At 48.1% G+C, this 14670-nt stretch overlaps 1 protein-coding gene across 4 annotated transcripts in view; it reads right to left on the bottom strand.

The window, feature by feature from the left end:
• The window catches only part of GRM1 (glutamate metabotropic receptor 1), a 175015-nt gene that overhangs the window by 28809 nt on the left and 131536 nt on the right, over positions 1-14670 (bottom strand). For all 4 annotated transcript variants that reach the window (XM_064158266.1, XM_064158267.1, XM_064158269.1 and 1 more), the window contains exon 8: positions 10748-11678. In XM_064158266.1, the coding sequence (XP_064014336.1) occupies positions 10748-11678 (931 nt within the window). The remainder of the gene's footprint in view (positions 1-10747; positions 11679-14670) is intronic.

The raw sequence follows: 14670 nt of genomic DNA, 5'->3' as shown, positions 1-14670 counted from the left end.
ACAAGAGGACACAGCCTCAGGCTGTGCCAGGGGAGATTTAGGCTGGAGGTGAGGAGAAAGTTCTTCACTGAGAGAGTCATTGGACACTGGAATGGGCTGCCCGGGGAGGTGGTGGAGTCGCCGTCCCTGGAGCTGTTCAAGGCAGGATTGGACGTGGCACTTGGTGCCATGGTCTGGCCTTGAGCTCTGTGGTAAAGGGTTGGACTTGATGATCTGTGAGGTCTCTTCCAACCTTGGTGATACTGTGATACTGTGATATTGGTTCTTTATTGCAGTTCCATTTTAAACTGCTAATTTAAAGAAAGAAACTGCTATTATTAGTGTAAAACAATGAGAGTTCAGACCCTTCCCCTAACCATGGGTCAGTGTTTGACTCTTATCTAAGTCTGTGCTTATGAGAGATGGAGTCTGACTTCTGTAGGTAATACAGGAAAGTATGCAGGGGTTTAGGTGCTTATCTGGATCCAACCTTCAACAACTGTTTATTTACCTGACAGTGTTAAAGGGAAATTTCCTCCTTATTTTTCTCACAGAGAGAATTTGTGTTTAGTACCATGGTGCTGAGCAGATAAACATCACTTGCATATACCTGCATGTGAATGCACTTAGAATCATAGAATCAACCAGGTTGGAAGAGACCTCCAAGATCATCCAGTCCAACCTAGCACCCAGCCAAATCCAATCAACCAGACCATGGCACTAAGTGCCTCATCCAAGCTTTGCTTCAACACCTCCAGGGACAGCGACTCCACCACCTCCCTGGGCAGCCCATTCCAATGCCAATCACTCTCTCTGCCAACAACTTCCTCCTAACATCCAGCCTAGACCTCCCCTGGCACAACTTGAGACTGTGTCCCCTTCTTCTGTTGCTGCTTGCCTGGCAGAAGAGCCCAACCCCACCTGGCTACAGCCTCCCTTCAGGCAGTTGTAGACAGCAATGAGCTCTGCCCTGAGCCTCCTCTTCTGCAGGCTGCACACCCCCAGCTCCCTCAGCCTCTCCTCACAGGGCTGTGCTCCAGGCCCCTCACCAGCTTCGTTGCCCTTCTCTGGACACCTTCCAGCACCTCAACATCTCTCTTGAATTGAGGAGCCCAGAACTGGACACAGCACTCAAGCTGTGGCCTGAGCAGTGCTGAGTCCAGGGGCAGAATAACCTCCCTTGTCCTGCTGGCCACACTGTTCCTGATGCAGGCCAGGATGCCATTGGCTCTGCTGCCCACCTGGGCACACTGCTGCCTCATCTTCAGCTACCAGCACCCCCTGGTCCCTCTCTGCCTGGCTGCTCTCAGCCACTCTGTCCCCAGCCTGTAGTGTTGCTTGGGGTTGTTATGACCAAGGTGCAGAACCCTGCACTTGGCCTTGTTCAGTCTCATCCCATTGGCCTCTGCCCACCCATCCTGCCTGTCCAGGTCCCTCTGCAGGGCTCTTCCACCCTCCAACAGCTCCACACCTGCTCCTAGCTTGGTGTCATCTGCAAAGTTCTTTGTATCACTTACCATTGAGGTGATGTATTTCTGTAGCACTCTAACTGGATTATTACAACTGCATTTCACAATACAAAATGCAATAAATAGTATATACAAAAAACACAAGGAAATTTAATATGTGACCCAGCCAAGCAAGAAATTAAATTGTAAGTGGTGTACTCATTCTTGTGTTTTATGCCAAGAAAGATACTATCCTTCCTCAGGATTTCTGTGGCTAATGCCTTTAGTTCCCTTTAGTCAGGGAAGTGTCCAGCAATCAAGAGAGGTTCTCCTCCCAGTCTACTCTGCCCCAGTGAGAACTGGAGTACTGCTTTCAGTTTTGGGCTCCCCAGTTGAAGAGGGACAGGGATGTGCTGGAGAGGGTCCTGTGGAGGGCTAGAAGGATGATGAGGGGACTGGAGGGCATGGCTGATGGGGAAAGGCTGAGGGACCTGGGGCTGCTTAGTCTGGAGAAGAGAAGACTGAGAGGGGATTTGAGAAATGCTTATAAATATCTGAGGGCTGCCAGGAGCCGGGGGACAGGCTCTGCTCACTGCTCCCTGGGATAGGACAAGGAGCAATGGGTGTAAATTGCAGCACAGGAGGTTCCACCTCAACACAAGGGAGAGCTTCTTTACTGTAAGGGTCACAGAGCACTGGAACAGGCTCCCCAGAAAGGCTGTGGAGTCTCCTTCTCTGGAGACTTTCAAGGCCTGTCTGGATATGTTCCTCTGTGGTCTGTGTTAGATTGTGTGGTCCTGCCCTGGCAGGGGGTTTGGACTGGATGATCTCTTTGGGTCCCTTCCAACCCCTAACATCCTGTGAGGCTGCTATCCTGTGACAAGACATTCTGGTACATAAGTGTAGAACTCTCCCCTGGTGTAACTGTGGATCTCCACATCATCCTGTTCGAGTACTGAGATTAATTATACAAAGCTGCCTGGTGCTACAACATCATCTGTGAGTAAAACATCTTGTGATTCAGCATCTTGAAAGTAGCAAAACAGACAAAGAAGCTGTAAAGCAAAGTTCTCAGGGAGTCTCTTGGTAAGAACCATAAGGCCATTCCTTTCATGATGTCCCATCAAAATCCCCTGGCAGAACAGAGTTACTAATATCCATGAAAAGACAGTGTCAGAACGTCCCTGGACTGGGACCCTCTGAGAGAGGCCAGAAATTACATGAAACCTTACACAAGAGCCCTTTCACCTTAAGAAACCATCCAAATAAAATGTGGCAAAGAAGTCTGGATGAGAGCCCAGGGGTGCAGGTACTGAGCCCTATATAAACCAATTCACTACAGCCTGGGTTTTATCTGAGTGGGATTTAGCCCTGCTGCTTTTAGAATCAGAGAATCAGTCAGGGTTGGAAGGGACCACAAGGATCAGCCAGTTCCAACCCCACTGCCATGGGCAGGGACACCCTACCCTAGAGCAGGCTGCCCACAGCCTCATCCAGCCTGGCCTTAAACACCTCCAGCCATGGGGCCTCAGCCACCTCCCTGGGCAACCCAGTCCAGCCTCTCACCACTCTCACGCTGAAGAAATTCCTCCTTTACTGGGTGGCTGCTTCAGAACCTCAATGCTGTGTTAATTTATTTGTCTTAAATGTGCCCTGGCAGCCTTTGGTTGGTCACAGAAGGAAACCCAGAGGAATAAGCCTGAACTGTCAGAGCTCTTGGGTCGTACTTGACAACAATCATATTGTGTAACTGTTCCTGCTCCTTCTCCTCAGCTTGACATGTGATTGGTTATGCATGTGCTGGGACTCCCTTCAGCTGGGATAATTCACAAGGAAAACTTGCAGTGCATTTTGTAACCCACATGCCTCTTATTTCTCATTAGAAAGAAAAAAGCAAATTCTATACCTCCAGACTGGTTATCTTGCACATGTAGAACCACAGAATCAACCAGGTTGGAAGAGACCTCCAAGATCATCCAGTCCAACCTAGCACCCAGCCCTGGCCAATCAACCAGACCATGGCACTAAGTGCCTCAGCCAGGCTTTGCTTGAACACTTCCAGGGACAGTGACTCCACCACCTCCCTGGGCAGCCTATTCCAATGCCAATCACTCTCTCTGCCAACAACTTCCTCCTAACATCCAGCCTAGACCTCCCTGGGCACAACTTGAGACTGTGTCCCCTTGTTCTGTTGCTGCTTGCTTGGCAGCAGAGCCCAACCCCACCTGGCTACAGCCTCCCTTCAGGGAGTTGTAGACAGCAATGAGGTCTGCCCTGAGCCTCCTCTTCTGCAGGCTGCACACCCCCAGCTCCCTCAGCCTCTCCTCACAGGGCTGTGCTCCAGGCCCCTCACCAGCTTCATTGCCCTTCTCTGGGCACATCACTGGTCTGTGATGGCAAAATGTAAAGGTCTGTCTTGTTTTGTGTGCAATACTACTAAAGGATGTAAGAAGTTTAGCCACTGCCTCTGCTTTCTACACTGCAGAGTGACATAGCCTAGCATTTACTACCAGATTCAACAACTCTCTCTACCCTGTTTTGGCAATGCTATAAGAACATAAAATTATACTCCACAATAAACTGTACAGTAAGCATGTAAAGCTAATTCTTCCATGCTGCAGGGCAGATGACACAACTCAGGATGCAAAACAATACTTAAAGATAGAGTAGGCTTTACAGATTGTGTTCCTGCTCTAAGGTGCAGGAGTTTCCAAACTCCTCCTTTTTTATTGGAGGAGGAGCACTGCTAACCAGTTTTTATTCATCCTTCTTGCACTTCTCCTGTCAGACCTTTTGATATATTTTAGACAGGGAGAGTTGAATATTCCCTATGTGGCCGTGCCAGGTTGAGATTGGTTTTGTTTGGTTTCACACTTTTCAGCCTGCAGAGGTCAGGAGAGGAACCTTTGTGTCACTTAGATGATGCAAAGTATTTCCCTGCCTTCTGTTCACATGCCTTTCCTCTGCTTCCTGACCTCCGTCCCCCCACTTAAAGACAGCATGGTGACTGCTGGGAGTAGAACTGTGAGAGTGGGAAAAGGGAGTACTACTGAGTATCACAGTATCACAGTATCACAGTATCACCAAGGCTGGAAGAGACCTCATAGATCATCAAGTCCAACCCTTTACCACAGAGCTCAAGGCCAGACCATGGCACCAAGTGCCACGTCCAATCCTGCCTTGAACAGCTCCAGGGACGGCGACTCCACCACCTCCCCGGGCAGCCCATTCCAGTGTCCAATGACTCTCTCAGGGAAGAAATTTCTCCTCACCTCCAGCCTAAATCTCCCCTGGTGCAGCCTGAGGCTGTGTCCTCTCGTTCTGGTGCTGGCCACCTGAGAGAAGAGAGCAACCTCCTCCTGGCCACATCCTCCCCTCAGGTAGTTGTAGACAGCAATAAGGTCACCCCTGAGCCTCCTCTTCTCCAGGCTAACCAATCCCAGCTCCCTCAGCCTCTCCTCATAGGGCTGTGCTCAAGTCCTCTCCCCAGCCTCGTCGCCCTTCTCTGGACACGCTCAAGCATCTCAATGTCCCTCCTAAACTGGGGGGCCCAGAACTGAACACAGGACTCAAGGTGTGGTCTAACCAGTGCAGAGTACAGGGGCAGAATGACCTCCCTGCTCCTGCTGGCCACACCATTCCTGATGCAGGCCAGGATGCCACTGGCTCTCTTGGCCACCTGGGCACACTGCTGGCTCATGTTCAGTACTCTTCCTATCATGAGGCACTCAGGTTGGAGCACCTCAGAGGCTGCAAAACATCTGAATTTGTATGACTGCAACTGAACATGCTGAACATCTACTCTGCTTCTGGAAGTTTCAGCTCCTGCCATGCTGCACTGTGCATTTGCCTCCTCCCACACCATGAACAAACAGTGAAACAAAGCGTCCTGCCTTCTGGACATGCTTATGCTAAGATTCCCTTCACTGCGTAGCTGTGGGAGGCATTGGAAATGAAGGAACTGAGGAGCCCAGAAGCCCTCATGGACTACAAGTTGCCAAGTGAAATGAGTCCCAGAAAAACAGGAGATGTCAGCAAAGCTTGCACAAGATGAAACAGCAATTCAGCAAGCCAGTTTAAAGAGAAAGGGTAACTTAAGGGTACCTGGAGATAACTTTCTACCTGGCAAGACAAAAAGCAGATGGTTCCCTAAGCCTTAGGAACAGGCACATGTTACTAGAGGCAACTGAGAAATCATATTCCCAGAAAGAAAGCTATGTAGGGACCTGGTACAGAAGGAGGGAGGGTAAAGAATAAGAACAGGCTCTTGTAAAAGAAGCAGGGGAAAGATACTAGAGGATGACCTTGGAAGTCTTCCCCAGGGTTTAAGATTGGTTGATTCTGTAAGATTGGGTTGGGTGTAGTCCACTCAGTGACTCCTGCTAGGATGACCTTGGAAGTCTTCCCCAGGGTTTAAGATTGGTTGATTCTATAAGATTGGGTTGGGTGTAGTCCACCCAGTGACTCCTGCTTGTTGGTCTTCCTATCAATTCAGAATTTGTTATACAACTTAGGCTGAAACCTAAATCCTACTTAATCTCATTCAAAATGCACTAAAATGCTGCCCAGGCCTGGGGTCTCAACCAGACATTTGAACTAGTTTCTATGTGAAGACCAAGGCAGCTAAGCATCACTACCAAACTTAGAGCTGAATTCCCAAAGACACACAATCAACCTGTCCCCTACAGTCTCCTCTGCAACACTGATCTTTGTCATGCCACTCCATCCTGCAAGAAGCATGAGAGAAGAGGGGAGCATTCACAGAACCACAGAATTGGCAGCACTGGAAGGGACTTCAAGGATCATCCAGTTCCAACCCCTCTGCTGTGGCCAAAAACACCTCATATTAGATCAAGTTCATAGGATCGTAGAATCAGTCAGGGTTGGAAGGCACCACAAGGATCATCTAGTTCCAACCCCCTTGCCATGGGCAGGGACACCCTACCCTAGATCAAGCTGACCACAGCCTCATCCAGCCTGGGAAGTTGCTCAGTTCCCATCCAGCCTGGCCTTAAAGACCTCCAGGAATGGGGCTTGCTGGAACTCTTTTTGATGGGGGGGGGGAGGGGGGGTGTGGTCTATAGCAAAGCAGAGAGCTCTGCAAGCTGGAGGCTTGGCTTCAGCCTCCTGCACATTGAGTAGGGCCTGTTTGCAGCAGCGACTGAAGGGGATGTTTCCTGAGTATTTCTCGGGGTCAGCATCTTCAGTGTTCCTGTTTAGTATTCCCACATACAGCACAGAAAGGAGCATTGCTTCCTCAGAGAAGAAATCACACAGGAGTACTCCAGCTGATGGACCAAAGTAACATCTGTGGTCAAGAACAAAGCTAATGATCACAGCAAGATCTACATCCAAAAGTTCCATCTCACAGATGGAGGAAAAGAACAACCAATCAACCAACCAACAACATTGAAAAGGCTTTCCTAAAGCATGCTGCTCTGTTATCATCTTGTAACAGCCAGGAATTCATAATGTCACCATCAGCAAACCCTAACAATAGAGTGATTGGCATTGGAATGGGCTGCCCAGGGAGGTGGTGGAGGCACCGTGCCTGGAGGTGTTGAAGCAAAGCCTGGCTGAGGCACTTAGTGCCATGGTCTGGTTGACTGGACAGGGCTGGGTGCTAGGTTGGGCTGGATGATCTTGGAGGTCTCTTCCAACCAGGTTGATTCTATGATTCTATGTCCCTACAAAGCTTGAGCAGCAGGTATCCCTCTCCTTCCATCTCTCCTGATAGAGCAGTTCCATTCGGTATACATATGTAAATATTCATTTGGCAAGAGGGAGAAAGTGACAGAAGCTAGGAAGTGAACACACTTCTGAGCCATTTCTCAGCAGCCAATTCAAGCATTCTCAAAGAGTAACACCAAGCATTCCCCCAGGGTTTGCATCAGGATTTCTTTCTCTGTTCCAGGACAAATTGCTGGTCAAGAACGGAAAGAAATGAGTTGACTCGCTCTGGGACAAGTATATGGTCTGTAGGGTGTTCACCTGGGAAGTGAAAGTGATACTCTTAAGTATATATAAGATACTCTGAGTGCCTTAACTAATGGCTGTTGGGATAAAGTTCCCTCAGACTTTCCCAATAACTTCATCTCTCAATGGCAGAGGAAGAAAGCACTGCTGGCCACTTAGAGGCACGGAAGAGGACAGTTACGGGATCGAGAAGCAGAGCAACATGTTCAGCAATCTGAAGTACTGAACAACTAGCAGGTAAATACTAGCTTGTGGTAGGAAAGAAAGGAAGAGAAAGAGAGAAAGAGGGAAAGAGGGAAAGAGGGAAAGAGGGAAAGAGAGAAAGAGAGAAAGAGAGAAAGAGAGAAAGAAAGAGAGAAAGAAAGAGAGAAAGAGAGAAAGAGAGGAAGGAAGAGAGGAAGGAAGAGAGGAAGGAAGAGAGGAAGGAAGAGAGGAAGGAAGAGAGGAAGGAAGGAAGAGAGGAAGGAAGGAAGAGAGGAAGGAAGGAAGAGAGGAAGGAAGGAAGGAAGAGAGGAAGGAAGGAAGAGAGGAAGGAAGAGAGGAAGAGAGGAAGGAAGGAAGAAAGGAAGAAAGGAAGAAAGGAAGAAAAGAAAGGAAGAAAGGAAGAGAGGAAGAGAGGAAGAGAGGAAGAGAGGAAGAGAGGAAGAGAGAGAAAGAGAGAAAGAGAGAAAGAGAGAAAGAGAGAGAGAGAGAGAGAGAGAGAAAGAGAGAAAGAGAGAAAGAGAGAAAGAGAGAAAGGAAGGAAGGAAGGAAGGAAGGAAGGAAGGAAGGAAGGAAGGAAGGAAGGAAGGAAGGAAGGAAGGAAGGAAGGAAGGAAGGAAGGAAGGAAGGAAGGAAGGAAGGAAGGAAGGAAGGAAGGAAGGAAGGAAGGAAGGAAGGAAGGAAGGAAGGAAGGAAGGAAGGAAGGAAAAGAGAAAGGGAAGAAAGAGAGAGAGGAAAAGAAGAAGAGAGAAAGAGAAAGAAGGGAAGAAAGAGGGAAAGAGAGAAAGAGAGAGAGAGAGTGAGAGGAAGGAAGGAAGGAGCGAGCTGCAGATCATCCCAGAAGCCATTCCTGTGTGCTCCAGTAGTTTCAAGTCTTGTTTCAGGAAGGATCTGACTATACATTTGAATTACTTAGGTGCTACAAAGGCTCCACCAAATTCTCTGTTTTCCTTCTTGGTTTCCTCATTGACTGACACTTCTTTATCTGTCCTCAGAAGCTTTGTAATGGACTTTACTAGAAGCTAAAATACCCTCCGAAGTCCCCAAACCATTTTTTCTTCTGTCTTGTGATTTTGTTTCCAAAGCTGCACGTTTGTATACTGCACTGCTTTCAATTCATCATGCCCATGTACAGAAGGCTGAGGGAGCTGGGGGTGTGCAGCCTGCAGAAGAAGAGGCTCAGGGCAGACCTCATTGCTGCCTACAACTACCTGAAGGGAGGCTGTAGCCAGGTGGGGTTGGTCTCTTCTGCCAGGCAAGCAGCAACAGAACAAGGGCGCAGAGTCTCAAGCTGTGCTGGGGGAGGTCTAGGCTGGATGTTAGGAGGAAGTTCCTGCCAGAGAGAGTGATTGGCATTGGAATGGGCTGCCCAGGGAGGTGTTGAAGAAAAGCCTGGCTGAGGCACTTAGTGCCACGGTCTGGTTGACTGGCTAGGGCTTGGTGCTAGGTTGGACTGGACGATCTTGGAGGTCTCTTCCAACCTGGCTTGATTCTATGATTGTCTCACCTAACCTTTCTAATTAACTAAACCATGGCACTAAGTGCCTTATGCAACCTCATTTTAAACACCTTCAGGGATGGTTACTAAGTTTCTTATAATCTAAAGGACTCAAGATTCCTTTCCTTTGTCAAATATCATCTTAAAGATACCAACATTGTTAGCCAGAGACTGTGTTCTATGTTGTAGAGACACCACCCTAATTTCTTATAGACATGTAAGATCCCACCCAACTTCCATAGAGTCAGAGGAACATGAATCAGTCAGAGGAAGGTGAATTTGCATGGCATTGAGTCTCTTGAGCCACAGAGATTTTTGGCCACCCTACTGTACGTGTTGCTCCCAGGGCTGTCTGCCATTACCAGCTCCATCTCTGCCTACCTCAGAAGCTGGCAGCCTCATCATGGCCTCCACAGCACACTGAGCTACATATTTGGGTTATTTATGTCTCCATCCCCTTCTCTTCTGATCTCCTGTTTGGCAATAAAGCTCAAAGTGTTGAAGTAGCATAAAGGCATAATTGATCACAGCGTGTGTCTTCTACAGTGTGACCTCTGCCTTTATCCTTTTCCCATCTGCAGGACTGAGAAAAACAGTTCTTATGTAAACTGAATTGAAACCAACTCGAGTGACTCAGCAAGACCTATAGATTGCAAAGGAAATTAACTGACTTTTAATCCTGCCAGAAAGCTCAGAAATGTAGGCTTCATTGGGTCGTTAATCGTTTGACTGGGTTTTGTTTCTGATAGTAACAAAAATAATCTAAGCTCATATCTAGCTCTGTGGTGCTTCTCTAAAGATGAAAAAGCAGTAGAGATAATAGAGAATGCAAATGCTCAGACAGCTGCTCACAGGGAAATGCTGGGTGAAGTAACAGTTCTCTCTCCCTCTCTGCTGTGGATGAGTTGCTTGTAATTATTAGCAAGGAAAATAACACGTTCAGTAGCTGTGGATGCAAATTCATTTTCACCATCAATTGATTTCTACAGCTCTCACACCAACACTGGCTTTGAGAACATGGAGAAGTTTACACTAACGATCAAGGTTATGCTAATGAGTAATGATTAAGATATGTACTCATAATTCTGAATATTAAATAGAGCATAGGGATAGTATGAAGGGTGCTTTGGAATCGCAGTGGCAAGGACTGTCACAAAACACTGCCTTGAAAGCGAGTGGTCAATCCCCATCTTGCACACACAGCCCCAGTGGCCTCAGACAAGTACATGTGATTTCCAGCCACTCAGATTTCTGGCCACCTTTCCCTGAAGGCTGCAATAGCTTCTTGGGTTGAACATAGTGCAGAGAAAACACATGTAGAGGGGCGTGAAACCCCCATCACGTGCACAGTGAGGTGGGAGAAGCTGCAAACGGAGCTCGGTTACTCTACTATTGCCTGACCTGCCTCAAAGGCAGAAGCTGTGTGCAGGGCTGCCTCTAGAGCAGGAGAAAACATTAGGAAGTAACGTGCAAACATCCATCCCAGGCTTAGCTCTAAGGGATCATTTCCACCTTTTCCTTCTACATGTGAGAGGAAAAATTGCCACATACCTTACTATTCAGAAGACTAGAGTCAACCAAGAGAGAATGGCAAAGAGAGTGACATACAGAGGAGATAGATATGTACCAGTAGTCAGTCACTTACTTTGGATTTCCAGCCCCTGGCTTCTTTCTCCGAAATATGTTGAGGAAAGTGTTGGACTTGCAGGGTGCCTTCCCATCCCCGACATGCATACGCACCACGTCTGAGGTGGTGAAGGCACTGCGGACGTTCCTCTCCGGCTTGGCTATGATGATGTACATCTTAGGAGTGAACATGCACCCCAGAGCCACTGTCACACTCAGGCTCACTGCAAAGCAAGTGGTGATGATCTTGTAGTTGCTCCCAAAATAGATAGGCACGAAGGCCAGCCAGATGATACAAGTGGTGTACATGGTGAATGCAATGTACTTGGCCTCGTTGAAATTGGCAGGCACATTGCGAGTCTTGAAGGCATAGTACGTGCAGCTCATGATGAGGAGTCCGTTGTAGCCCACGGGGGCAACAACTCCCAGGTTGCTGGTGTTGCAGATCAGGTAAACTTCCTTAATGCTGGGGTAGGAAAGGATGGGCATTGGGGGCTCCAGGATGATGAGCGTGATCACCAGTGTCAGCTGCACGCTGATCAGAATGGAGGCAATGACCACCTGGGCCCAGGCGCTCATGAAGCGCGGCTTGCGGGTGCAGATCTTCTTCTTGCTGCCCGCCAGGATGCGAGCGATGCGGTTGGTTTTGGTCACCAGGGCAGAGTAGCACATGGCAGAGGAGAGCCCCACCAGGAGGCGCTGGAGGTAGCAGGACGTGGTGGTGGGTTTAGCTATGAGGGTGAAAGGGCAGACGTAACCAAGGAATATGCCAGCCAGGATAATGTAGCAGAGCTCTCGGCTGGAGGATTTGACCACAGGGGTGTCCCTGTAGAGCACAAAGATAAGGGTGACAAACATGGTGACCAGGATCCCCAGGCAGGAGAAGACCACAGCCACGATAGACTCTATATTGCTCCACTGGAGGTACTTTACAGGGATGGGTTCACAGCCTGCAGTGCACAGAAAAAAGACAGAGTATTAGAAAGGTAGATTCTGGAAGAAAGAACTTGTTGGGGTTTTCTATCTGCAGAAAACAGTCTCTATGGACTAAAAGCACCCCAGGCCCACAATATGGCTCATAGAATCATAGAATCAACCAGGTTGGAAGAGACCTCCAAGATCATCCAGTCCAACCTAGCACCCAACCCTAGCCAATCAACCAGACCATGGCACTAAGTGCCTCAGCCAGGCTTTTCTTGAAGACCCCCAGGGATGGTGCCTCCACCACCTCCCTGGGCAGCCCATTCCAGTGCCAATCACTCTCAGTTTGTATGCATCTTCCACAGGGTAACACAGAATCACCAACTGATGCCTCTAATGCCTTCAGAGTAGAAGCAAGCAGAGGTATGCATCAAACAGTGCTACTGTAACCTCATTTCCAGAAACAGAAATGGGGCTTTATGGAAATTAAGAACAAAAGAATAAGTTAGCCTGAGGCAAAGGACCAGCATGGAAAATTTCTACTCCAACTTTTAGCATCTGCCAATGTCATATGAGCTGAAAAATTGGTCTTATCATTTTGTAGTCTTTGTCTATAGGAGTACCAGGTTGCCTTAACGATAAGGAACTGATGTGAGAGGTAACCTGCACAAAACAACAGAATGATAGCACCTGCAATCCTCTGTTTGCTAAAGGAAAGGACATTTGTTTGGCTTAAAGTGGCCTGCTCACCAATCAGGTGAGGAAACTCATTCTTCCAGCCAATGTTTACATGGTGAAACATGGAGATAAAACTTAGAATCATGGAATCAGTCAAGGGTGGAAGGGACCACAAGGATCATCTAGTTCCAACCCCCCTGCCATGGGCAGGGACACCCTACCCTAGAGCAGGACGCCCTACCCTAGATCAGGATCAACTGTTTATTACAACGGAGAACTTCTGGTCATTGGCCACAACAGATCTGTGTGAAATTTGGGTCCTTCTTTGTTTTAGTGAAAAACTAAGGATCAGAAGTTAAAATCTTAGAATCACAGAATCAATCAGAGTTGGAAGGGACCACAAGGAGCAGCCAGTTCCAACTCCTCTGCCACGGGCAGGGACAGCCTACCCTAGAGCAGGCTGCCCACAGCCTCAGCCAGCCTGGCCTTAAACACCTCCAGCCATGGGGCCTCAACCACCTCCCTGGGCAACCCATTCCAGCCTCTCACCACTCTCCTACTCAACAACTTCCTCCTCACCTCCACTCTGACTCTCCCCACCTCCATCTTTGCTCCATTCCCCCCAGTCCTGTCACTCCCTCATACCCTAAAAACTCCTTCCCCAGCTTTTTTGTAGGCCCTCCAGATACTGGAAGGCCACAATGCAGACTTTATTGATCATGGATTCATACAAGCAAAACTCTTAAGCAAGAAGCCAGTCTGTGGTTTGCTGGAAGGGCAAAGTTTCAGTGTGGGCTTTAAGCTTAGCAATGTCAAGCCATACAGTGATGGTTTGGGAGTTACCTGCCCAGCACACATAAGAAAAATAAGCCAGAATAGACTCAGACAAGCTGGAAGTTAAGGAATGAAGCTATATTTATAGCTCAGCACAATTTACAAGCAGATATACACAAATATACACAGTTATGTCCAAGTTAAAAGTAATGCAGAAACAAAATACCCCTCCCAGAAATCAGAGTGCCTAGAGGGGCTCCCGACCCAAACTCCCTTCCCCCTTCCTCTTTCCCTTCCTTCAGAAGTAACCAGGTCAGTCCCTGTATATCTCACATGATAAATCTGGAGATGTGAGGTGAGATGTCAAAAAGATGACAAGGAGGGTAGAGGAAAAAGGGTTAGGTTGGATTAGAGTTAAGGCAGGGACAGCCACAGAGACCAGAGCACCAGAAAGAAGGCAGAGCCAGAAGTGAGAGCTGAGCAGTGTGTGATCTATATTCTGACCAGTTGCATTTCTCAGCAGAAGAATGGCTACTGTTGGTTTTTTTCCTTACTTCTAACAGCTAAGGATTAAATGTCTCTCAGTAAAATATTCCAATTAGCCTCACACCCCCAGCTCCCTCAGCCTCTCCTCACAGGGCTGTGCTCCAGGCCCCTCACCAGCCTTGATGCCCTTCTCTGGACACCTTCCAGCACCTCGACATCTCTCTTGAATTGAGGAGCCCAGAACTGGACACAGCACTCAAGGTGTGGCCTGACCAGTGCTGAGCACAGGGGCAGAATAACCTCCCTTGTCCTACTGGCCACACTGTTCCTGATGCAGGCCAGGATGCCATTGGCTCTCCTGGCCACCTGGGCACACTGCTGGCTCATCTTCAGCCTACTCTCTATCAGTACCCCCAGAACCCTCTCTGCCTGGCTGCTCTCAGACACTCTGTCCCAAGCCTGTAGTGCTGGTTGGGGTTGCTGTGGCCAAAGTGCAGAACCCTGCACTTGGCCTTGTTAAATGTCAGCTTTGTACAGCAATTCAAGTAAATAGATTGCAGGAGTTAAAAAAAAGGAGGGGTTTTTTTTTTTCCCTCAGTAAGGCAGAATGAAGAAGCTGTGCAGGAGCAGATTGCCATTTTAATGTTCTGAGGAAATCAGTCAATGGCTGTGCTACCATTTGGCTGATGCTCCTGTGATTTCAGAACAGCAGCAGTCCAGTCTCCTTGCTGAGATGAAACACAAACCAGCATGTCATCTACTGATTTCATTAAAAGTTAATAGATTGCAACATGCCCCTGAGATTTTTTCCAGCACTGATTCTTTCCTCAGCTCCTTTCAGCACTGCCTGTCATTTTGACATGCCCCCTTTCAAGCTATTTTGGGCAGCTGGCAGCACTGAACCATATTTGTGCAAGTGCAATTGATCTCTCACAATGGTCTTGTTCTGATTAGTATTAAAAAGAATTCCCAGTTTTCTTCCCTGGTTAGTAGATACAAAAAACTCTTTGAATCTCCAAGACAAAAAGAAGTTGGTTGCCTCCATGTATCTGCTTTACAATTAGCAGACAGCAGAGTTCTGGG

This window comes from Pogoniulus pusillus, chromosome 18 (assembly GCF_015220805.1).
Source record: "Pogoniulus pusillus isolate bPogPus1 chromosome 18, bPogPus1.pri, whole genome shotgun sequence".
In the NCBI taxonomy this organism is placed as follows: Eukaryota; Metazoa; Chordata; class Aves; order Piciformes; family Lybiidae; genus Pogoniulus; species Pogoniulus pusillus.
Note: the sequence above shows the minus strand (reverse complement) of the source record. Positions and strands in the feature narration are given on the sequence as shown.